Source organism: Macaca fascicularis, chromosome 13 (assembly GCF_037993035.2).
Source record: "Macaca fascicularis isolate 582-1 chromosome 13, T2T-MFA8v1.1".
NCBI lineage: Eukaryota > Metazoa > Chordata > Mammalia > Primates > Cercopithecidae > Macaca > Macaca fascicularis.
In genome coordinates, this window is record NC_088387.1 from 89,603,522 (window position 1) to 89,628,751 (window position 25,230).

A 25,230-nucleotide genomic window follows, 5' to 3' on the forward strand; every position below is an offset into this window, starting at 1 on the left:
CAAACACTAGCCCAGGGAATGGATCTCACCTAGAGTGCAAGTCCTTGATGGGTGACTACTAAGTTTTTTTCTTCTGCCTAATATGACAGTAGGCAAGTAGAGGAAATAAAGTTCTTAAACAATTCCTCTGAAATAAAATAAAGAACTACTTAACGTTATCCGGGCAAAAAAATTAAATAGAACCAACATTTAGGGTTTAATCAACCATTTTCATTCAAACTATTATTAAAAATAATTCTAATTGAACAAGAAAAACATACAATGCCAGCATCCTGATATGCTCCACTTTTTATTGTTTAGGTTTTAAAAAACTTTTTTTTTTTTTTTTTTGAGACAGAGTCTCATTCTGTAGCCCAGGCTGGATGGAGTGCAATGGCACTATCTCAGCTCACTACAACCTCCGCCTCCCAGGTTGAAGTGATTCTCCTGCCTCAGCCTCCCAAGTAGCTGGGATTACACCCACTGTGCACCACCACATGCAGCTAATTTTTGTATTTTTAGTAGAGACGGGGTTTCACCATGTCGGCCAGGCTGGTCTTGAACTAATGTCCTCAGTTAATTTGTCTGCCTCAGTCTCCCAAAGGGCTGGGATTAAAGGTGAGAGCCACTGCACCCAGTCAAAAATTTGTTTTTAATTTAAATATTATTTTAAAGAATAGAGATGGGGTCTCGCTGTATTACTCAGGCTTGTCTTGAACTCCTGGGCTCAAGTAATCCTCTCACCTCAACCTCCCAATGTGCTGGAATTACAGGCGTAAGCCACTGCACCCAGCCTATTCTTTAGGTTTTAAATGATAGATGATATTAGAAGAATGGTCTAAGTGAAATTTACAGGCCAGGCACAGTGGCTTGTGCCTGTAATGCCAGCACTTTGGGAGGCTGAGGTGGGCAGATTGCCTGAGGTCAGGAGTTCATGAACAGCCTGGCCAACATGGCGAATCCCCGTCTCTACAAACAATACAAAAAAATTAGCCAGGTGTGGTGGCAGGCACCTGCAGTCCCAGTTACTTGGGAGGCTGAGGCAGAAGAATCGCTTGAACCAGGGAGGTGGAGGCTGTAGTGAGCCGAGATCGGGCCACTGCACTCCAGCGTGGGCGACAGAATGAAACCCTGTCTCTGGGGGGAGAAAAAATTACATTTTAGCATTATAGGTACAGGTAAGGTACACATTCAAAATGCTATTAAACTGATGTACGAAGTGTCACATATATTCCTTAAAAAAAAAACAAAAAAGCAAACAAACAAAAAAAACTTTAATTTCTGAAGAAAATCCTGAGAATACTTAACTCTAACCTTGTCTTTTAGTTCAAAAAATGCAAAATGTTGAATGTAAAATTCTCTATTTTGGCATAACATACTGGCCTAATCTTCTGTTCCTCCAGAAGGAATGTTATCTCAGAAATTGCCTTAGTTCAAATTCTGGTGATTAGTAAACCAGCCAGCATCAATATTCATCAGTTTATCTATGTTAACTTTTACACTTAACACCACGCAGTTATTACAAATCGCGAATCTTGAAAGGGGGTATTAGGAAAGACAGTAAATTACAGAAACACAAAACCCTGAACCAAAAAATATTAAAACATCGTCTTTATGAAGCTCTTAAAACAATCTGTAGAGTGAATACCCAACAACTGCCTGAGGAATTGTCAACTTTTAAAACACAGACTAAATCACAATGAAATACCCCCAGCTGCCACCTTACAGTGTCAATAGGTTACTTTAACAAGTAAATCAGAAAAGATGAAATTAACTAAAAGTACACTCATTCCTTGAGCAGTGCACTAGTTTACACTATCAATCCCATCAGAGTACTGTAATTATCACACACCAAACTATAAGAGATGAATCACTTAGTATTAAGGTGTAATTGAGGACAATTTAAAATATGGCTTAAAGTCTACTATTTCAAAAATAAAAATTCAGAGGCTACCTTTCAGATATATGTATGTATGTATATTAGAGATATTATATATAATTATGTACCTGATATATTACCATATATAATAGTGAAAACTCTATAGTAAGAGAACTATAGGACATAAAAGAAAATCCCATGGTATTAATCCCGAGTTCCTTCTTTAAGCAGTCATTCTGGTATTTTGTTTGTTTGTTTGTTTTTGAGACAGAGTCTTGCTCTATACCACAGGCTAGAGTGCACTGGCGGGATCTTGGCTCACTGCAACCTCTGCTTCCTGGGTTCAAGCAATTCTCCTGCCTCAGCTGCCCCAAGTAGCTGGGATTACAGGTGCATGCCACCACATCCAGCTAATTTTTTTGTATTTTTACAGAGAAGGGGTTTCACCATGTTGACCAGGCTAGTCTTGAACTCTTGACCTCAGGTGATCCACCTGCCTCAGCCTCTCAAAGTGCTGGGATTAGAGGCGTGAGCCACCGTGCCCGGCTAAGCAGTCATTCTTACCAAAACCTTTGGATGAACAGAAAGTTCAGTGATATGGCTGCAATATTGATTCTATCTACTCTACTCCCTAGCACACCACCTAAAAGGAGTACAGTGTACAAGGCAACCCAACTAATATATCAGGGGTTTTACCTACCATGTTGCCCAGGCTGGTCTTGAACTCCTAGGCTCAAGCAATCATCCTCCCACCTTGGCCTCCCAAAGTGCTGGGATTATACACATGAGCCACCATACCTAGCCCAGCTTCCTTTTCAAAATTCAATGATACATCCAAGACCTGGCTGTTTTTACATCTAAAATACAGATAAGGCCGGGCGCGGTGGCTCACACCTGTAATCCGAACACTTTGGGAGGCGGAGGTGGGTGGATCACTTGAGGTCAGGAGTTCAAGACCAGCTTGGCCAACATGGTGAAACTCCCTCTCTACTAAAAATACAAAAATTAACCGGGTGTGGTGGGGGCCTCTAATCCCAGCTACTGGGGAGGCTGAGGCAGGAGAATTGCTTGAACCCGGGAGGCGGAGCTTGCAGTGAGCCAAGATCACCATTGCTCTCCATCCTGCGTGACAGGGTGAGGCTCCGTCTCAAAATTAATAAATAAAATAAAATATAGTTCACTTCTCTTTTCCATTGTTGCATAATTTTACATATATGAATATTCTGTGGTATAAACAATCCTCCTTTTGACAGACATGCATTTATTTTTCCAGTGTTTTATTTAACAAACAAAATCTGAATTATTCCTGATTGTGTCACTTTGCACACATGGTCTAATATATTTCAAGGATTAATAAATAAACACTATTTTATTCACAGTAAATGGTTCACTCATGTTTACACTATCTCCTATTTATGGCAAATGATAATGGTCCATCCAGGTAACTTGAAGTTTCCTCTTTAAAAGCCTGAGAAAAATTTGTTGTTTTTTTTAAGTTGATCTAAAGAAAAATTCTAAGTAGAAAAAAAAAAAAAAAAAGGCAAAGGAAAATTTAAGTAAACAGTAGCATAAGTGGTATAACATCTTTTAAAGTTCTTCCTCACAAATGCCAAGGTTCTGCAGTCTAACAAAGAATTTCCACCAAGAAAATTTCCTTCAGTTTCCAACATGAAAACTGACTTATTTAATAAAATTAATAAAATTTCATTATCATATGAGTTCTCTTTTAGATTTGGGTATATCCCAAAATAATATAGACAACAGGACACAAAACTGAGTGTTGTATAAGTGTTCCATGTCTACAACTTTAGCTGGGTGACAGCTTTAAGCAAACAGTAGAGGAACAGGAAGACATGAACATTTATGGAGTCTCACCTTGTCATTCCAGGACCTTAATACAAAAGATTTAAGATGGTTTTTGATTTAATGACTTAGCTTCTATCAATTGACGGATCATAGCTTTCTGCCTGAGTCAGTCAAATAACCAAGTAGTAGGATTAGTGTTGGAAAATTTCTGCCTAGCATTGTAGACATCCGATTCATATATAAGAACAAAGGAAGCCATGTTCCCAGATCCATATATGCTATGGCACTTGTACTCTACTGAAGGAGATCCCTAGAGATAAATCTGCAGTTGCCAATATAAACACATACAATAATGCAATTAGTAAGTGACTTAAAGTCTGAGTTCCATGATTGCTTTTTAAGACAAATATCTAGAGCATGGAAACTATTTCTACCTAGGAATTATCTATCTATTAAGTCCATAATATGACAGCAACAGTGCTGATGAGTACCAAGAGTGCTGATCAGTCCCCCAAAACAGTAGGACAGGGAGAAGACATGTACAGCTCTATCTGCTGAGATGAAAGAGATGAAAATCTCTTCCATGGTAGTTTGGTCTTGTTCCAACTTCCCCTCCAACCATTCAACTACACCTGGAAGACCATCTTTCTATAACGCAAACCTGATGAGAGTGGCTGAAAACCTTTCAGTGGCTCAACATCACTTTTAAAGGTAAGTAACTCTGTGATACATTCCTCTTTATCCTCTAGCCCCTGATTTCCTCTCCAGGCTCATCTCTCACCACTACCTTCCAGTTACACTATACTCAGACACACCAAACTTTCCAAGGTTCCCAGAATACGTGATGCTTTCCTTCACTGCTAACATTGTTTTCATACCCTTGGGACACCAATCCCTTGCCCCTCTTCATTTGTACTCTATTCTTGGTTAATTCCTATATCTCCTTTAGGCCTCCAAATCTGGATTGATTTTCCTGTAGTGTCATGACTTCTACTAATATTACTAATATGTCAGATACTATGTTGTTACAACTGCCAGGCTGGCTCAGCACAGTGGCTCACGCCTGTAATCCCAGCACTTTGGGAGGCTGAGGCGGGTGGATTACGTGAGGTTAGAAGTTTGTGACTAGCCTGGTCAACATGGCGAAACCCCATCTTTACTAAAAATACAAAAATTAGCTGGGTGTGGCGACGCACACCTGTAATCCCAGCCACTCGGGAGGCTGAGGCAGGAGAACTGCTTGAGCCCAGGAGATGGAGGTTGCAGTGGGCTGAGATCATGCCACTGCACTCCAGCCTTGCCGAGAGAGTGAGACTCTATCTCAAAACAAAACAAAAAAAAACCTGCCTGGTTATTATTTCCCCCATTTAGAAAGAAGACCAATTTTCTAGTTATGTGCCCATGGACATTAAAAAAAAAAAAAAAAATCTGTGAAGTGAATGCATCAGTAATGATTTTGTGACCAGGCCAGATCTCACCTACCAATGTTAATCATGAATGTCTTATAATCATGAATATGTTACAAATTAGGTAAATTTAAGGTAAATGATCAACCTTTCCAGCTTTCTGTCTTTTTTCTTTTATTTGTTTTTGTTTTTAAACATGTGGATTGGGTCTCACTCTGTTGCCCAGGATGGAGTGCAGTGGTATAATCACAGCTCACTGTAACCTCAAAATCCTAGTCTCAAGCGATCCTCCCACCTCAACCTCCTGAGCAGCTAGGACTATAGGTGTAGCCCACGATGCTGACTAATTTATTTTTATTTTTTGTAGAGATAGGGTCTCCCTAGGCTGGTCTTGAACTCCCTTGTCAAGGCTGGTCTTGAACTCCCCGCCTCAAGTGATCCTCCCACCTAAACCTCCCAAAGAGCTGGCACTGGGATCCAGCTTCCTAATGATGTCTTTCTATCTCCTCTTGAAACCTATGGAATCTCCTCCAGTCTTTGAATTATCAGATCAAAATTAATTGGGTTTAGGCTCAGGTTAGACTTCAAGATAGATAGGATATTCTCGGCAGTAATAGTAAACATCTTCTTTACACCTGACCTTTTTCTTTCATGTCTCTCATCCCCAAAAGGAAGGTTAAAATTATATTACAAATACAACGTACACATCATTTCAATGAATATCATTATATGCAACCACAATCATTACCTAGAGATCTGCAGAATACACAATGAATCTATTTTCTTTATCTAAGATGATAAAAGAGTTAAACACAATTTTATTTGAAGAAAAGAAATGTGCATGTCTTGTATATGCTTGTTAAAAACAAAGACAAAAGAGAAATAAGAAAAAAGAAAGGCAATATATTAGGTATATAAATAAAAATAAGTAGTAAACTACTATTTCTCTTACTTAAAAAAAGAACTATACCAAATACATGTACTTTATTAACCCTTGGATTTCACAGTAATAGAGACAAAAATAATGTAAAATGTTTCTGAGTGTGTGATACATTATATGTATGTATGTATGTATATGTGTGTGTGTGTGTGTATGTATTTATTTTTTGAGACAGTTTCCCTCTGTCACCCAGGCTGAAGGGTAATGGTGTGACCTCAGCTCACTGCAACCTCCGCCTCCCAGGCTCAAGCAATTCTCGTGCCTCAGCCTCCCGAGTTCCTGGGATTACAGGTATGCGCCACCATATCCAGCTAAACTTTTGTATTCTTAGTAGAGATGGGTTTCGCCATGTTGGCCAGGCTGGCCTAGAACTCCTGGCCTCAAGTGATCAGCCCACCTCAGTCTACCAAAGTGCTGGGATTACAGCTGTGAGCCACCACACCCGGCCGCGATACATAGCATTTTTAAAGTTACAGCTCCAAACCCTCAAAAAACACTAAAATAGATCCTGAAAGTGATACATTAACGGAACATATTTTCCTGAATGATTCTATTCTCAGAGTATTCTAGGGTTTTTGTGAAATACAGTTAGGAATGAGGCAGACGGGTAGGGTGGGGAACTTTAAGTCAGTGTTAAAATTAAACTAAGGCCACTTTCTGTGGGTATACACTCTAAAGGAATAATGTATTATTTTGTGAATTCTATTAGAAAAAAATACATCTTAAGTCATGACAACTGGAAAAGAATAGATTTTACTCTCTCTGTGAAGCTGAAAATGAATTCTCTATATGGTAAACCTTGAAAAGGAAGATATAATAACATTATTAGTCTTTACTGGTTTCTTCTTATAACAGAGACTGCATAGATTAGCAGAGACCATGAGAGTTTCAACTAAAAAGTATATTCAAGTCTTAATACAAAATACAATAATGTTTATTAGTAAAAATAATCACTAAAAATATGCACTGCACAGGGTCACTGTAAAGACAAAATCATCTAATGAAATGAGTTTTATGGACAGTCATTATATCTTCATATGCATATTTTGTTGGTACATAATTTATAAGTCTGAAGAATGTTCTCTGGCTGAAGTAAGAAGAAAAGAATTTAAATGGAATAATTTCATCCAGTTAATCAAATAGAGAAATAAAGAGCTCCAGTTAATTGAAACTCAGTTATACTCTATCTGAAATTAAATTTTCATAGTGAATTAACTGGTATATTTTTATATAGAAGATCCCTTTCTCAAAAAATTATACAGTGTGTTATGTGAACAGGAAATAGATTAAGCTAAGAAAAGCAAATAGACCAAAGCAGCACTATAGGTGTCCAAATTTCCTGCAGTAAGAATATTCTATAATTACCTTAGAATTCGATACTCTAGAACTCCATTTTTGCAGAATCTAATAGAAATTATAGCATAAGGAAATACACAGTTTAAAGAAGGATACGGCCGGGAGCGGTGGCTCACGCCTGTAATCCCAGCACTTTGGGAGGCGGAGGCGGGCGGATCAAAAGGTCAGGAGATCGAGACCATCCTGGTTAACACGGAACCCCATCTCTACTAAAAATGCAAAAAACTAGCCAGGCGTGGTGGCGGGCGCCTGTAGTCCCAGCTACTTGGGAGGCTGAGGCAGGAGAATGGCGTGAACCCAGAAGGGGAGCTTGCAGTGAGCCAAGATCGCACCACTGCACTCCAGCCTGGGCTACTGAGTGAGACTCCGTCTCAAAAAATAAATAAATAAAAAAATAAAGAAGGATACTATTATTTACTGGTTTAATTTTCACTTTGTAACACTATAAATGTGTGATACTGTTTTTAATCAAGGCTAAACTTAAAACAACATTCCAAATCATTACATAATTTTTCATCTAAAAGACAAAATATACCTGGGTAAAAAACACTCAAGGTTTTATAAATTTTCAATTTTAGTTATAAGCTAACAGAGTCATCCCAAAACACAGAAATATAAGGTACAGAAATACAGGGCAAGATTCCCCCCAAAAGACATGATGGCAGTTTCAAAGCTCAGTATATATTATACATATTGATCTACTGAAAACTATGTTTATTCTACAAGAATAAGCAACACAGATGGCCAGGGAAGGGAGTAAGACATTTTAGTAGACATTTTGCAAGGAGGCATTAGCTCAATGAGACATTCAGATATTCAGTTCAATTATAATACCACACTATTGTTACATTATTACACTGGCTTCCTTGGTTACCAGTGAGAAAGATTCTGGGTGGAGCCACAAGATAGGAGGGGACCAAATACAACACTATTCTCTCCTCTATAACAGAAAAAACATCACACTATCAAAGAAAATATACCTTTACATTTTCCATTACTAGTAACAGAGTTGCATGACTCTACAGCTTTTTATCTCTACCAACTGACTCTTCTTTTCATCTTTTCCATAATTTATGATTCTCACTGCCTGGCAATGAGCCATCACCACCATATAATTCATCCATGTAATCAAAAACCATTTGTATGCCAAAAGCTATTGAAATAAACAAATAAAGTGATAATAACAACACATTAAGCCAACAAAGTCAGCATTCTTTCATAAGGTGATTATTCCCTCATAGGCAAAGACTGACAAGAACTATTCTTCCAATGACCAATTCTCTATGATCTTTTGACCTACACTATTTCTTAAGTTACAGGTGCGAAAAACAAGTGCGAAAAAGCAAGTGCGAAAAAGCAAAGTAAATACAGCACAAACACGGTAAACGACATTAACTGACTCAAAAGATAATTGACAAAGGAGTAAACTTCCATTAACAGTATAAATGCTTTAAAATTCAGAATTAGGCCATCTTTGAGGAATAAACTAACAATCACTGAACAGATTCTGCCATGAGAAAAGAAAAGGTCACTGAACAGATTTTGCCAAGGGAAAGGAAAAGGTTTCCTAGGTTATTTAAAAAAGAGTTTTTGACAGAACTCATCCTCTGAATCTACTAATGTGTAAACAAACTAAAAATAATTCAATTTTCCATAAAGATAAGCATTACAACTTATTTTAATTCCATCAAATACTGAATCCTTTGACTTCTAAATTAAAACAGAAGTAATCCATAAACCTAACAATTATACTTCTAAGATTGTATCTGCAGAAACTTCTGCAAGCCCCAAAAGAGGTATGTATAAGGTTATTATGAACTGAAAATAACCTAAAATCTACTAATAAATAGTTAAATAAAATATAGCATCTAAATACAACAGTGAATTCAAAGTATTTAGAACAATGTCAGTGATATCTATTTACTGAAACTGAAAGATGTCCCTGACATCAGCATCGTGTGAGAAACTAGCATTTATTTGTCTAACAGGTACAATGGGACAGCATTTAAGTAAAACTTGACACCTATAGCTGTAAGATCACACAGGGAGATACTGAATAAGCAATTGTGAATAAATGTTTCTAAGTGTAGAATTTGGGTGGATACTTTTTCTTTGTATGTTTATATACCGCTTGTGTGTGAGGGTGTATATATTTTTTTCTCTTTATTTTCTTTTTTGAGACAGAGTCTCGCTCTGTCGCCCAGGCTGGAGTGCAGTGGCGCGATCTCAGCTCACTGCAAGCTCCGCCTCTCGGGTTCACAACATTCTCCTGCCTCAGCCTCCCGAGCAGCTGGGACTACAGGCGCCCGCCACCATGCCAGGCTAAATTTTTGTATTTTTAGTAGAGACAGGGCTTCACTGTGTTAGCCAGGATGGTCTCTATCTCCTGACCTCGTGATCCACCCGCCTTGGCCTCCCAAAGTGCTGGGATTACAGGCGTGAGCCACTGCACCCAGCTAAGGGTGTATATGTTTTTAAAAAGCATATATCACTGAAAAACAAAAACACACATGGAGTTATTTAAAAAACATTGTTAGAGGCAAACTCAAGAGAAATAAACATAATATAGTACCTTAAACGGTTGGTATAGGTATCAACACAGGTCTTCATTTTGGCTAATAATGTACCAACAGAAGTTTGACATTCTGACTGTTCTTCTTCCTCTTCACCATTCTCTGTAGAAAGGGGCAACAACAGGGGCACCATGGCAGTACAAGAAGCAATGGCCCGGAGCAATTCCAACAGCGCCCGATAAAGTGGCACATGTCTTGCCATGTCCAAAACTATAAGGAGAAGAGGAAAATGCACAAAATGAGAAAATGTACAATATAAAAGTAGGTCCACAGCAATGTAGCTTTTACCTAGATCTTACCTAGGTCCACAGCTGACCCAGTCGGGCACAGTGGCTCATGCCTGTAATCTCAGTACTTTGCAAGGCCGAGGCAGGCAGATCACCTGAGGTCAGGAGTTTGAGATCAGCCTGACCAACATGGAGAAACCCTGTCCCTACTAAGAATACAAAAATTAGCCAGGCGTGATGGCGCGTGCCTGTAATCTCAGCTACTCGAGAAGCTGAGGCAGGAGAATCGCTTGAACCTGGGAGGCGAAGATTGCGGTGAGCCAAGATCACGCCACTGCACTCCAGCCTGGGCCACAAGAGTGAAACTCCATCTCAAAAAAATTACAGCTGACCCTTGAACAACACAGGTTTGAACTGCACTAGTCCACTTATATACAGATTTTCTGCCAGCCTGAGACAGCAAGACCAACCCCATCACTTCTTCCTCATTAGGCTGCTCAACATGAAGACTCTGAGTATGAAGACTTTTATGATAATCCACTTCCATTTAATGAACAGTAAATGTATTTTCTGATTTTTTTCTTAACATTTTCTTTTCCTTAGCTTACAGTATATAATGCATACAACATCCAAAATGTGTTAACTGATTGTTTATGTTATCAGTAGGGCTTCCAGTCAACAGCAGGCTATTAGGAGCTAAGTTCTGGAGGAGTCGGGAATTATATTTGGGGCCGGACACTGTGTTTCACGCCCATAATCCCAGACCTTTGGGAGGCCGAGGTGGGACGATCACTTGAGCCTGGGAGTTTGAGACGGGCCTGGGAAACATGGTAAAACCCCCATCTCTACAAAACGATAACAAAAAATTAGCCAAGCATGGTGGCGCACACCTGTAGTCCCTGCGACTGGGGAGGACAAGATCATGCCACTGCACTCCAGCCTGGGTGATAGAGCAAGACCTTGCCTCAAAAAAAAAAAAAAAAAGAGTTACACTTGGATTCTCAAATATGTGGGGGGTTGGCATTATTCAAGGGTCAACTTAATAGGTTAGCTGCTAAATGGAAGAATGCAGCAGATATTTATGAAGCACCAATATACAAACTATAATAATAGGCACTTTTGGAAAACAAAAAAGTAAAGTATCAAGTTTAGGGGAGAACAAGAAATGTAACTAAATATCTAGTTATATTACATATAGAAATGATTAAATACCCCAGATAATATATTATGGCTGGAAATATGTTTATCAGTATGAGGTGGAAACTTTTTTTTTTTTTAAACTAAATTGAAATGATGAAGTTATTTTATCTTTTGTAAAAATGAATGACAGAATTGCAATTTATCCAAAGTCTATTTCAATAAATCAACTTTCTTTTTAGTAAAAAAGAAAATGTTGCCTATGTTAGCTTTAAATTACTGGTTATAAATCAAATTAATTCTGTATTAAAATCACTTGCATCTAAGAGTGAATTCCGTACTCTAATAACATACATTGCTTCTAAGGCTTTTATAAGTTTTGTTGGTTTTTGTGTTGTATACCAACTGGAATTTACTTTGGTGAATAATGTGAGATAAGGATCTAACATCTCTCTTCCAATGACAGTTACTGAACAGCATTCCATAAACATTTACTGGCAGGGCGAGGTGGCTCATACCTGTAATTTCACCACTTTGAGAGGCTGAGGCTGATGGATCACCTGAGGTCAGGAGTTCAAAACCAGCCTGGCCAACATGGTGAAACTCCGTCTCTACTAAATAAGAAAATTTGGGCATGGTGGTGCAGGTCTGTCATCCCAGCTACTCAGGAGACTGAGGCAGGAGAATCGCTTGAACTCAAGAGGCGGAGGCTGCAGTGAGCTGAGATTGCACCACTGCACTCCAGCCTGGGTGACAGAGCGAGACAGTCTCAAACAAACAAAAAACATTTAATGAAAATCTGTTGCTGGACAGGCTGAAATAAGCAGTAAAGAAAACAAAAATCTCTACCATCAAGTATCTAATGTTCTAGGCGAAGGACATATGAGTTACATTCTTTTCAGGAGCTAGTAAGTATTCTGAATGCTATATAGAAAACTAAAACAGGGGAGGAGAATTGTGGGAGTCCAACTAGAGGTAGGAATTGCCTCAGTGCCCACAGAGCTATATGGGGATTAAGCTGTAACAGGATGAGGCATCACCTAGCATCCTGTACTTTCTATGGTAACTGATGTGAAAGAGATCTCTACAACTGATGTAAAATAGAGACAATCAGAGCTTAATAACAGTGAGGCTATTTGGAGTGACATTCAAAGTGATGGAAGAGAAGGTCATTTTACACCTTCCAGTGATGATGCAGAGGACAGGGTAGTATGACTGTTTCCACACATTCTTTCCTTGTTTCCACACACACTTGAGTATGAAAGCCCATTTTCCAAACCATGAACAATGTCACAACATCCTACTTACTATAATTTTATAGTATTATAAGACAGTATGTTATTCAGGAAAATCCAAAAGTTACTAATTGATAAGCATAAAACACAATGCCAGTACTTGTGAGGATGTGGAAAAGCTAGACTCACGTACAAGTAAAAGTGCAAATAGGTATAGCCAATTTGCATTATCTATTAAAATTTTAAAGGCCTATATTCTATGACTCAATAATAGCACTTGTTACTGTCTACTCTATAAAGAAATGTTCAATACAATACTGTTTTCAATAGTGAAAGCTGGAAATGGTCTAACAATAATACCATAATCAATAACATTCACAGTAATACAATAATACTGGGAGACTTCAACACCCAACTCACAGCACTAGAAAGATAATTGAGACAGAAAATTAACAAAGAAAACATTGGACTTAAATTGGACTTTGGACTAAATGGACTTAACAGACGTAGGACAGTCTACTCAACAATGACAGTATATACATTCTTTTCAACAACACATGAAACATTCTCCTAGACAGACCACATGTTAGTCCATAAAAGGAATCTTAACAAATTTTTTAAAAACTGGTATCATATCAGGTATCTTCTCAGACCACAGTGGAATAAACCTGGAAAATAATACCAATAGGAACATTGGAAACAGTACAAATACATGGAAATTAAACAGCATGATCCTGAATGATCACTGGGTCAACAAAGAAAGACAAACTTTAAAAATTTTTTGAAATGACTGAAAATGAAATGCAACATCAGAAAAACTGTGGGATACAGCAAATGCAGTGCAGAGAGAGAGGTTTATAGCCTGCATCAGAAAAGTAGAAAGGTAACAAATGAACAACTTTACATGTACCTCAAGGAACTAGAAAAGTAAGAACAAACCACGCCCAAACTTAGAAGAAATAACACAGAACTAAATGAAATACAGCTGCCCCCCAACAAAAATATACAAAGCATCAGCAAACTGAAAAGTTGGTTTTTGAAAAGATAAACAAAACCGATAAACTATTAGCTAGACTAACCAAAAGAGAGAAGATCCAAATAAACAGAATCAGAAATGAAAAAAGAATACAACTGATACTACAGAAATACAAAAGATCAGGGACTATTATGATCAACGATACACTCACAACCTAGAGGAAATGAGTAAATTCCTGGAAACATACAGCCTCCTGAGATTGAACAAGAAACAAACTGAACAAGTAGTGAGATTCAATCACAATAAAACAGCTCCCCCCCAAAAAAAAAAAAAAAAAAAGGCCCAGGACCACATGAATTCACAGCCAAATTCTACCAAATATAAAAAGAACATACTAATACAACTCCTCCTGAAACTATTTTAAAAAATTGAGGAGGAGGTTATTCTCCCTAACTCATTTTACGAGGCCAGTATTATGCTGATACCAAAACCAGGCAAAGATATAATAAAAGAAGAAAACTATAGACCAATATCCCTAATAAAGTCAGACACAAAAATCCAAAACAACAAACAAGTAAATCAAATCCAACAACACATCAAAAAGATAACACAATAACTGGGCATGGTGGTTCATGCCTATAATCCCAACATTTTGGGAGGCTGAGGCAGGAGGATCACTTGAGACCAAGAGATCAAGACAAGTGAGGTCAACAGAGCAAGAACCTGTCTCTACAAAAAAAAATTTTTAAAATACTAGCCAGATGTGATGGCAAAAAGCCTGTATTCCCAGCTACTTGGGAGGCTAAGGTGGGAGACTGCTTGACACCAGGAGTTTGAGGCTAAAGTGGGCTATGATGACAACACTGCACTCCAGCCTGGGCAACAGAGCAAGACCCCATCCCTTAAAAATTAACAGGCCAAGCGTGATGGCTCACGCCTGTAACTCCAGCATTTTGGGAGGCCAAAGTGGATGGAAAACCTGAGGTCAGGAGTCGAGACCAGCCTGGCCAACACAGTGAAACCCGTCTCTACTAAAAGTACAAAAATTAGCTGGGTGTTGTGGCACAAGTCTAGTCCCAGCTACTTGGGGAGGCTGAGGCAGGAGAATCACCTGAACCCAGGAAGTGGAGGTTGCAGTGAGCCAGGATCACACCACTGCACTCCAGCCTGGGTGACAGAGCGAGACTCCATCTCAAAACAAACAAATAAATGGCCAGGCACTGTAGCTCACACCTGTAATTCCAGCACTTTGGGAGGCCAAGGTGAGTGAATTGCTTGACGCAAGGAGTTCGAGACCAGCCTGACCAACATGGTGAAGCCCTGTGTCTACCCAAAATAAAAAAATTAGCCAGTCTCATAAGCTGATCTCAAAATAAATTAAAGGCCACATACGAAAAACCCACAGCTAGCACCACACTTAATGGGAAAAAGCTGAAAGCATTCCCTCTAAGAACTGGAACAAGGCAAGGGTTCTCACTTTCACCACTCTTATTCAACATTGTTCTGGACATCCTTGCCAAAGCAATCAGGCAAGGGGGGAAAAAAAAAGGCATTCAAACTCAAAAAACAGGAAGTCAACATTTTTCCTGTTTGCTGATATGATCTAGAAAACCCTAAAGACTCCATCAGAAACTCTTGGATTTGATACATGAATTCAGTGACAATTCAAGATATAAGATTAATATATGAAAACCAGTAATGTTTCTAAACACCAATAATCATCTAGCCAAGGATTAAATCAAGAAAGCAATCTCATCTACAATAGTTACAGGAAAAAAAAAAAAAAAAAGACCAGGTGTAGTGGCTCACGCCTGAAATCACAGCACTTTGGGAGGTCCAGGCTTGAAGATTGCTCGGGTCCAAGGGTTTAAGACCAGCCTGAACAACATAGAGAGACCTTATCTCTATAAAAATCAAAAAGGAAATTAGTCAGGTGTGGTGGTTCATTCCTGTAGTCCCAGCTACTTGGGAAGCTGAGGCAGGAGAATTGCTTGAGCCTACCAGGTTGAGGCTGCAGTGAGCTCTGATAGTACTACTGTACTCTAGCCTGGGGGACAGAGCAAGACTCTGTCAAACACAATTAAAAATAAGATAAAATAATAAAACATAAAACAAAATACCTAGGAATATATTTAACCAAGGAAGTAAAAGGTCTCTATGAGAATAACTACAGGCCAAGCGTGGTGGCTCACGCCTATAATCTCAGCAGTTTGGGAGGCTGAGGTGAGGAGATCACTAGAGGTCAGGAGTTCGAGACCAGCCCGGCCAACACAGTGAAACCCTCTCTCTACTAAAATATAAAAATTACCTGGGCCTGGTAGCAGGTGTCTGTAATCCCAACTACTCGGGAGGCTGAGACAAGAATCACCGGAACCTGGGAGGCAGAGGTTGCAGTGAGCCCAGATCGCACCGCTGCACTTGCACTCCAGCCTGGGCAACGGAGGGAGACTCCACCTCAAAAAAAAAAAAAAAAAAGACCCGGGAGACTCCAAAAGGTGGAGTTTGAAAAATATCTACTGGGTACAATGTTTACTGTTCCAGTGATGGGTATACTAAAACCCCAGACTTCACACTATGTATAAGAAATGTGTACTTTTTTTTTTTTTTTTTGAGACTGAGTTTTGCTCCTGTCGCCCAGACTGGAGTGCTATGGCGTAATCTTGGCTCACTGCAACCTCTGCTTCCAGGGTTCAAGCAGTTCCCCAGCTTCAGCCTCCCAAGTGGCTGGGATTACAGGTGGATGCCACCATGCCTGACTAATTTTTGTATTTTTGGTCAAGATGACATTTCACCATGTTGGCTTGGCTGGTCTCGAACCACTGATCTCAAGTGATCTGCCCGCCTCGAACTCTCAAAGTGCTGAGATTACAGGCATCAGTCACTGCGCCCAGCCAAAAAAGGTGAACTTCTAAAAAATAACTTTACATTAATATCTATCTATTTTTTTTTTTTTTTTGCACCAAGGTCTCACTCTCTTGCCCAGGCTGGAGTGCAGTAGTGTAACCACTGCACTTTGTAGCCTCGACCTCCTGGGCTCCAGGATCCTCCTGCCTCACATGCCAGAGTAGCTGGGATTACAGGCACATGCCACCATGTCCAGTTAATTTTTTCTATTTTTTCATGGAGTTGGGGTTTCACCATGTTGCCCAGGCTGGTCTCGAAATCCTAAGCTCAGGCAATCTACCTACCTTGGCCTACTAACGTGTTAGGATTACAGTGATTAATATTTCAAACAGATTATCCTGAAAAAAAGATAAAACTTTCATTATAAGGCTGTAGTTTCTTTTGACCATTTCTCTCCTTCCCCACTCTTGTTTTTTTTTTCTTTGAGATGAACTTCCTGAACTATTCAGCATGGCAGTTACTGGCCATATGTTATTTAAATTTTAACTAAAATGTAAGAAAACTAAGAATTCAGGTCTTCAGTTGCACTAACCACATTTCAAGTGTCCAACAGCCACACAAGTCCTTAATGAATGGCATCGATACAGAGTGTTTTCATCACAACAAAAAGTTCTTTTGGATAGTATCATCTTCAAGAGACAAATTCCTGACATTCTGTTTTATAAATACAAGCCAGGAAAGGTATGTGCATATGGGGATTCCCTCCAAAAATTTTTTTCTTAAAAAAAGCATAAGAAGTGTGAAGGCCAAGCGCAGTGGCTCACGCCTGTAATCCCAGCAGTTTGGGAGGCCAAGGCAGGTGGATCACCTGAGGTCAGGAGTTCAAGACCAGCCTAGCCAACATGGCAAAACCCCGTCTCTTCTAAAAATACAAAAATAGCCAGGTGTGATGGCGTGCGCCTGTAATCCCAGTTAATTAGGAGGTTGAGGCAGGAGAATCACTTGAACCCTGGAGGTGGAAGCTGCAGTGAGCCAAAATTATGCCACTGCACTCCAGCCTGGATAACAGAGACTCTGTCTCAAAACAAACAAACAAACAAAAAGAAGTGGGAAAAGAGTAATTTCTTCATTCTCAGAAAACTGATTCTCTAATTGGAAAATAAGACAAATCCACAGAAATACTATTAGAATACTAAAGTCTGTGGATGCAAAATTCACATAAATGAATACTGTTAATTTTATATAACAGTCAACTGCAAAATAGAGAAACTGCACAATACGAAATACAACAAAAATACACAAAAAAACTTACGATGAAAATATCTATGCTGCAGGGCAGAGATGATAGTCTCAATAAACAGGTATCATATTTACGATGGGCATATTCAACAGAATAAAAATGTCAATTAAAAAAATATGTGAGCTGGATGCAGTGGCTCATGCCTATAATTCCAGGATTTGGAAGGCAGAAGGATCGCCAGAGCACAGGAGTTTAAGACCAGCCTAGGCAATATAGAAAGATCCAATCTCTACACAAAATTTTAAAAATTAGCCAGGTGTGGTAGTGCCCTCCAGTAGTCTCAGCTACTCATGAGGCTGAAGTGGCAGGATCACTTGAGCCCAGGATATCAAGGCTGCAGTGAGCCATGATTACACCACTGTACTCCAGCCTGGGAAAGATCCTGTCTGTATAAAATTAAAGAAATTATCCGGGCATGGTAAGCTGCAGTTAGCCATGATTACACCACTACATCCTAGCCTGCACGACAGAGTGAGACCTTATCTTAAAAAAGAACCTATTTCTGTTTATTAATATGCAATTTTAAAAATTACTAAATGCCCATTATGTAGTCATAAAAAATGAGAATATGCTTCATGCTGTAATGCAGCAAATTCGAAAGTACGATAATGTCATTTTGGGGTGGGGATGGGACAGCAAGGTATAAAAACGGGTTATATGGTAAACATAACATATAAATGTTAATAAAAATAAATGATTATTTGCATAAACATAACATACAACAAAACACAAACAACAACAAAAACATAAAAAGAGGGAGACTACATGATATGGTTTGGCTGTGTCTCCACCCAAATCTCATCATGCATTGTAGTTCTCATAATCCCTGTGTGTTGTGGGAGGGACCCGGTGGGAGGTAACTGAATCATGGGGGTGGTTACCTCCATGTTATTCTCATGATAGTGAGTTCTCACAAGATGTGATGGGTTTATAAGGGGCTCCCACTGCTTTGCTCTGCACTTTTCCTTGCTGCTGCCATGTGAAGAAGGACATGTTTGCTTCCCCTTCTGCCATGATTATAAGTCTCCTGAGGCCTCCTCAGCCCTGGAGAACCATAAGTCAATTAAACCTCTTTCCTTTATAATTCACCCAGTCTCAGGCAGTTCTTTATAGCAGTGTGGCAATGAACTTATATTTATATTTACTTGTTATATATAGATTTCCTATAAAGAAATATAAGAAATTAGTAGCACTGGTTAGTACTATCTGTAACTATTAGTACTATTAGTTAGATTAGTACTATAGGGATAACTATAGTTTATCCCTAGTGAGCTGTTATCGGCAGGCTATAGGAGAGAGGCAGGAAAACAGCTACCACCTTAAAGCTTTTGAATTTTGAAATGTGGAGAACAGAATACTTAAGAAAAACTTGATGTAATTAATAAAATGTGTTTTACAGAGGAGAAGTACATGATATTGTATATTTAGGTATGTGTTGAGTTTTATAAAAACTAGATACTCCATAGTGTCTAACTTCCTCTTTCTACCCAATATGAAGATAGATGGTTTCTAAACTTGATGGATGCAAAATATTCCACTGTAAGGTTCTAAAACATTTAATTAGTAAGTAAGTTTGAATATTTTATTTGGTTTATGAGAACTCGGTTTTTCTTGCTAGCATGAAAGAGGGAGGATCACTGCAGATCTGCTCCCTAGTGAAACTGGTACATACTCTTTAAAAGAACACAACTGGCCCGGCGCGGTGGCTCAAGCCTGTAATCCCAGCACTTTGGGAGGCCGAGGCGGGCGGATCACAAGGTCAGGAGATCGAGACCACAGTGAAACCCCGTCTCTACTAAAAATACAAAAAATTAGCCGGGCGCGGTTGTGGGCGCCTGTAGTCCCAGCTACTCAGGAGGCTGAGGCAGGAGAATGGCGGGAACCCGGGAGGCGGAGCTTGCAGTGAGCCGAGATCGCGCCACTGCACTCCAGCCTGGGCAACAGCGTGAGACTCCGTCTCAAAAAAAAAAAAAAAAAAAAAGAACACAACTATCTAAAATCTCTGGAAATGGTCCTAAAAGCATGCAGCAAATGAAGAAACACTTAGTAAGAAACTCAGTAAGAGAAGCAAGAGTCTGTGGTATGTGAATCAAGATGCTGCTCCTTTCCTCCCCAGCCTCAGCTCAATGAGAAAGAAAAACCACTCCAGCTGGCTACAGCCAAGAACACAGGCGTCCCTCTCCCAAGAGTCCAAGTTGGAAAGCTATGCCTTAGTACACAGCTGAAAGCCTGTCTTCCTAGCGGGGTGAGGGGCAGGATGTCAGCATTTCTAATCCACCACAGCAACCTGCTGCTGCTAAGTTAGAGGCACGCATGGCTGAGAAGTTGACATTTAATCCCCTCTTCTAGCCAGCCCCCACTCTTGGGACAAAGAATTTGTAATATTTCTCTAGAAAGGATACGTGAATAGGCAATGAACACATGAAAATATGCTTAACATAATTAGTCATCAGACAAATGCAAATTAAAACCACAATGAGAGACCATCTCATACCCAGTAAGATTATTGTAATTTTAAAAGTCAGGTAATCCATGTTAATCAACAATTCCACTCCTAGGTATATTACCAAAGGAATTCAAAGCAAAAATACCAAGAGATATTTGTATGCTAATGCTCACTGCAACTGCCAAAATGCAAAAACAAATAGACATCAACTGATGGATAAGCAAAATGTGGTACACAGCCATAAAATGGAATACCGTTCAGCCCTAAGAAGTTATCACCTACTGATACATTCAACACCAATAAACCCTGAAAACATTCCGCTGCATGGAAAAAGCCAGTTTAAAAAGACCACATATTATATGATCTAATTTACATAAAATATTCAGAAAAGGCAACTCTATATAAGGATAGAAAGCAGACTGTCAGCTGCTTAGGGCTAGAGAAGATGAGGAGATGGGGGATAATAACTAAAGGGTACAGGGATCTTTTTTTTTTTGAGACAGAGTTTCACTCTTGTTGCCCAGGCTGGAGTGCAATGGCATGGTCTCGGCTCACTACAACCTCTGCCTCCCGGGTTCAAGCGATTCTCCTGTCTTAGCCTCCCAAGTAGCTGAGATTACAGGTGCCCGCTACCACGCTTGGCTCATTTTTGTATTTTTAGTAGAGACGAGGTTCACCATGTTGTCCAGGTTGGTCTCGAACCCCTGATCTCAGGTGATCGACCCACCTGGGCCTCCCAAAGTGCTGGGATTACAGGCATGAGCAACCGTGCCCAGCCAAGGGTACAGTGTTTTTTATGAGATGATTTAAAAAATTTATAAAACTCACTTTGGTAACAGTTGTACACATTTGTGAATATAATAAAAATCAATGAATTGTATACTTCAAATGGGTGAACTGGAGGGTACTGAATTATCAACCATTAAAGCTGTCACTAAAATCTTTTTCTCTTAAGTACTTATTCATATATATTTGTTCCTTTTTATACTGAGATATTTATTTTCTTCAATTACTTTATAACACTAATACAAGGAAAAGCACCCAATAAACGTTGCACATATTTTATAAATATATTTTATTTTTCAAATATGAAAATAAAAGACTAGAATGTACAATCATGTAGCCTCTTTTCAACTTGAGACTGGCACAATAATGAAGCCTTCAAAAAACCTTCCCTATTCCACAGTTTTCTCCTGTCCCCCCTCCTCCCATTTTAGCTCCATTTGCTGGAATGGAATCCACAGAAGTTTTGAATGATTTCCCTGTCTACACTGAAATATTTGAAAGATCAGAATTTATACTGATACAAATATAGCCAGGTACCCAAAGATTACCACTTGCACTCCTTTATGAACTCATTTAGCAAAGTAGTGCACATAGTATTTCACTGTTCTCAACCCACTTCATGTAACACTCAAAGAGAAATAAAACAGAGGACACATTGTTCCAACCAAAACCCCAGCAAGTTATTTTGTGGCTACCAATCAAATGATTAAGTTTATATGGAAAGGCAAAATACGTAGAATAGCCAGCACAACACTGAAGAACAAAGTCAGAGGACTGACACTATATGACTTGACTACCTGACTATAATGCTACGACAGTTAAGACAATGTGGTACTGGCAAAAGAATAAGCAAATAGATCAGTGAAACAAAAATGGAAATAAAAATCTGTATGTGAATGTTCGTAGCAGCTTTATTCATAAATACCAAAACCTGGAAGCAACCAAGATGTTCTTCAAAAAGTGAATGGATAAACATACTTACATATTCATACAACGGAATATTTTTCAGCAATAAAAATGAAGTAGCCACCAGGCCATGAAAACACATGGATGAAACTTAAATGTATATTATTAAATGAAAGAAGCCAATCTAAAAGGCTAGATCTTATGATTACAACTATATGACATGCTGGAAAACACACAACTATGGAGACAGTACAAAGAACAGTGGTTACCAGAGGTCTGGGGATTAGGAAGGGATGCAGGATTAACAGAATTTCTTAGGGCAGTAAACTCTTCTGTGTGATCCCGTCATGGTGCAATACATAAAACTGCGCATTTGTCAAAACCCACACACTGTAGAACATAAAGAGCAAACTCGAATTTCAACTATAAATTTATTTAAAAATAACATAGCACTATTAGTTCATCAATTATATGTACTACACTAATGCAAAATATGAATAATAAGTAAACTGTGAGTAGGAACTTCATATATGAGAACTCTGTACTATCTGCTCAATTTTCTGTAAACCTAAAAATACTTACTAGCAATTCAGATAAAATTATAAAAGAATACAAGTAATACAAGATATGTTTATTTTTAAAAATTAAATTGTTATGAAGTTATCAAGAACAACCAACACCACAAAATGAGAATCTTCTTCTCCATACATGAATAATGAAAACAGTCTAGCATGCTAACATTCAATAAAGAAGGGGAAAAAAAGATCCCACAAATTTGCAAGCACACATATAATTGATAATTCCAATTTTTAAAATCTAGAAATAATATATATTTTTTGAGTCAGAGTCTTGCTCTGTCACTCAGGCTGGAGTGCAATGGCGTGATCTCGGCTCACTGCACCTCCCGGGTTCAGCCAATTCTCCTGCCTCAGCCTACCGAGTAGCTGGGATTACAGGAGCCCATCACCATGCCCAGCTAATTTTTGTACTTTTAGTAGAGATGGGATTTCACCATGTTGGCCAGGTTGGTCTCGAACTCCTGACCTCGTGATCCGCCCGCCTCAGCCTCCCAACGTGCTGGGATTATAGGCATGAGCCACTGCCCCCAGTAAAATCTACCCCACACACACACACACACACACACACAAAATATATATATATACACATATACACACACACACATATACAGATATATATGTGTATAATCTGATTAAAGCATTATTTCTTCATATAAACACAAAGATAATCCCAGAAACTTTTAAAAGACTTTAGGTTCAAAAAAAACCTTGAATATAATTTACAACTAAAATCAAAATGAAATGAAATTAAACGATTTCAAATTTCATAATTAATGAATATTAATTAGAAAGTATATCACTCATGGGCGGGCACAGTGGCTCATGCCAGTAATTCCAGCTATTTGGGAGGCCGAGGTGGCAGATCATTTGAGGTCAGGAGTTTCAAACCAGCCTTGTTAACATGGTGAAATCCTGCCTCTACTAAAAATACAAAAATTAACCAGATGTGGTGACACGCCTGCAGTCTCAGCTACTCAAGAGGCTGAGACAGGAGAATTGCCTGAGCCTGGGAAGTGGAGGTTGCAGTGAGCTGAGATCGCGCCACTGTACTCCAGCCTGGCCAACAGAGCTAGACTCCATCTCAAAAAAAGAAAAAAGAAAAAAAAAGTATGTCACTTGCAGGTCAATTTTTTTGAGATATAGTCTCACTCTGTCACCCAGGCTGGAGTGCAATGGCACGGCCTTGGCTCACTGCAACCTCTGCCTCCCGGGTTCAAGTGATTCTCCAGCCTCAGCCTCCCAAGTAGCTGGTACTACTACAGGCACCTGCCACCACGCTCAGCTAATTTTTGTACTTTTAGTAGAGATGGGGTTTCACTATGTTGGCCAGGCTGGTTTTAAACTCCTGACCTCATGATCCACCCACCTCAGCCTCCCAAAGTGCTGGGATTACAAGCATGAGCCACTGCGCCCAGCCTACTTGCAGGTCAATTTATAAAGCACGAGATGTTGTATTAAAAAAACAAAAAACAAAAAAAAACAAAAAACAAAAAAAAAAAATCAAGTCGGGCACAATGGCTTAAGAATGTAATCCCAGTGACTCAGGAGGCTGAGACAAGAGGATTGCTTGAGGCCAGGAGTTTTGAAACTAGCCTGGGCAACATAATGAGAACCTATTTCTACAAAAAATTTAAAAACTTAGGTGGGCATGGTGGCAGGTGCCTGTAGTCCCAGCTAATCAGAAGGATGTTTAAGCCTAAGAGTTGAAGGCTGCAGTGACCTATGAGCACACTACTGCACTCCAGCCCGGGTGACAGAGAAGACTATGACTGAAGAAAAAGAAATAAAAAATATAGTTACATTATATTCACATGTAAGAATAAAGGCATAGATAAAATAAGACAGCTCCTCTGAAATAAATGAAACATGCTATTCCCTCTTATTTAACTGGTATCTATTTTACTCTATTGAGTTAGCATTAGGAGAGGCCAACTGGGAATCTTACATTATGGAAACAGAAGATATTCTCTTCTTATCAAGGAGTATGAAGGCAAAAGCTAGCAAAACAAGGTAATAATAAGCATTGGCCCATGAGACTGGGAATAGTCCAAAAAATGTGAGAGATAAAATTGTGTGTTTATTTCATAAAAATCTTTAAAATTTAAAAAATAACTTTAAATTTCATTACTATACTTTTAAAAATATCTCAAGATATCAAATTTCTTTATTTTAAACTAAAAATATCAAGTTTTTTGTATTTCTGTATTTTTCTTGACAACCATTAGTTACGTAAATATGCTTACCTTTAAGTCAAATACTATGAGATATTAATGCATATGACAATCTATGCCTATGTCTGGAAACTAATGTGTTATTTATATCTGAGTTTTTATTATTAGTTTTAAAAGATTTTGAAGACCCCCCCCAAGAGGAGAACTTGGAAAACTAATGGAGAGCTGATTTATGCTCTCCTTTTAAGACATGTGCTTTTCTTATCAATTAATGTGTACCAGTGGTCAGCCAGCAACAAGAATGGAGAAAGATAATAAACTCTTAATAAAAACCTGCCTGTTAAAGCATAAAACAACATAAAAACTATTTCGATCTTGAATTATTTAATTCTATTTTTGCCATGAAGAGCTTCATCAGAAAACCCTTAGGTATCTTTAACTTTAGCTCCTTTACACATACTTCATTGTTATTACAGGATTCAACGTGCTGCCTGCCTGACAAAGAAAGAACAGAGGCACAACACGTTGTTAGGCAATGCCATGTCTCCAAGTGGAGCTTGTAGCTCCTTTACTCAGCAAGGACCAAATGCATGTTTAATCAGTGTTACAGCTTACAACCAGGCAAGTAAAGTCACTATCCTTCCAATCCTCAAAAGGACCTGTTGCTGAATTATGCATAGCTTGA

At 38.9% G+C, this 25,230-nt stretch overlaps 1 protein-coding gene across 32 annotated transcripts in view; it reads right to left on the minus strand.

Moving 5' to 3' along the window:
* The window catches only part of BIRC6 (baculoviral IAP repeat containing 6), a 256,711-nt gene that overhangs the window by 34,940 nt on the left and 196,541 nt on the right, over positions 1-25,230 (minus strand). For all 32 annotated transcript variants that reach the window (XR_012422503.1, XM_074012019.1, XM_074012017.1 and 29 more), the window contains one exon: positions 9,939-10,149. Coding sequence is in view for 31 of the 32 variants with exons in the window: in XM_074012019.1 (XP_073868120.1) it covers positions 9,939-10,149 (211 nt within the window). In the remaining variant the exon portion in view is untranslated. The remainder of the gene's footprint in view (positions 1-9,938; positions 10,150-25,230) is intronic.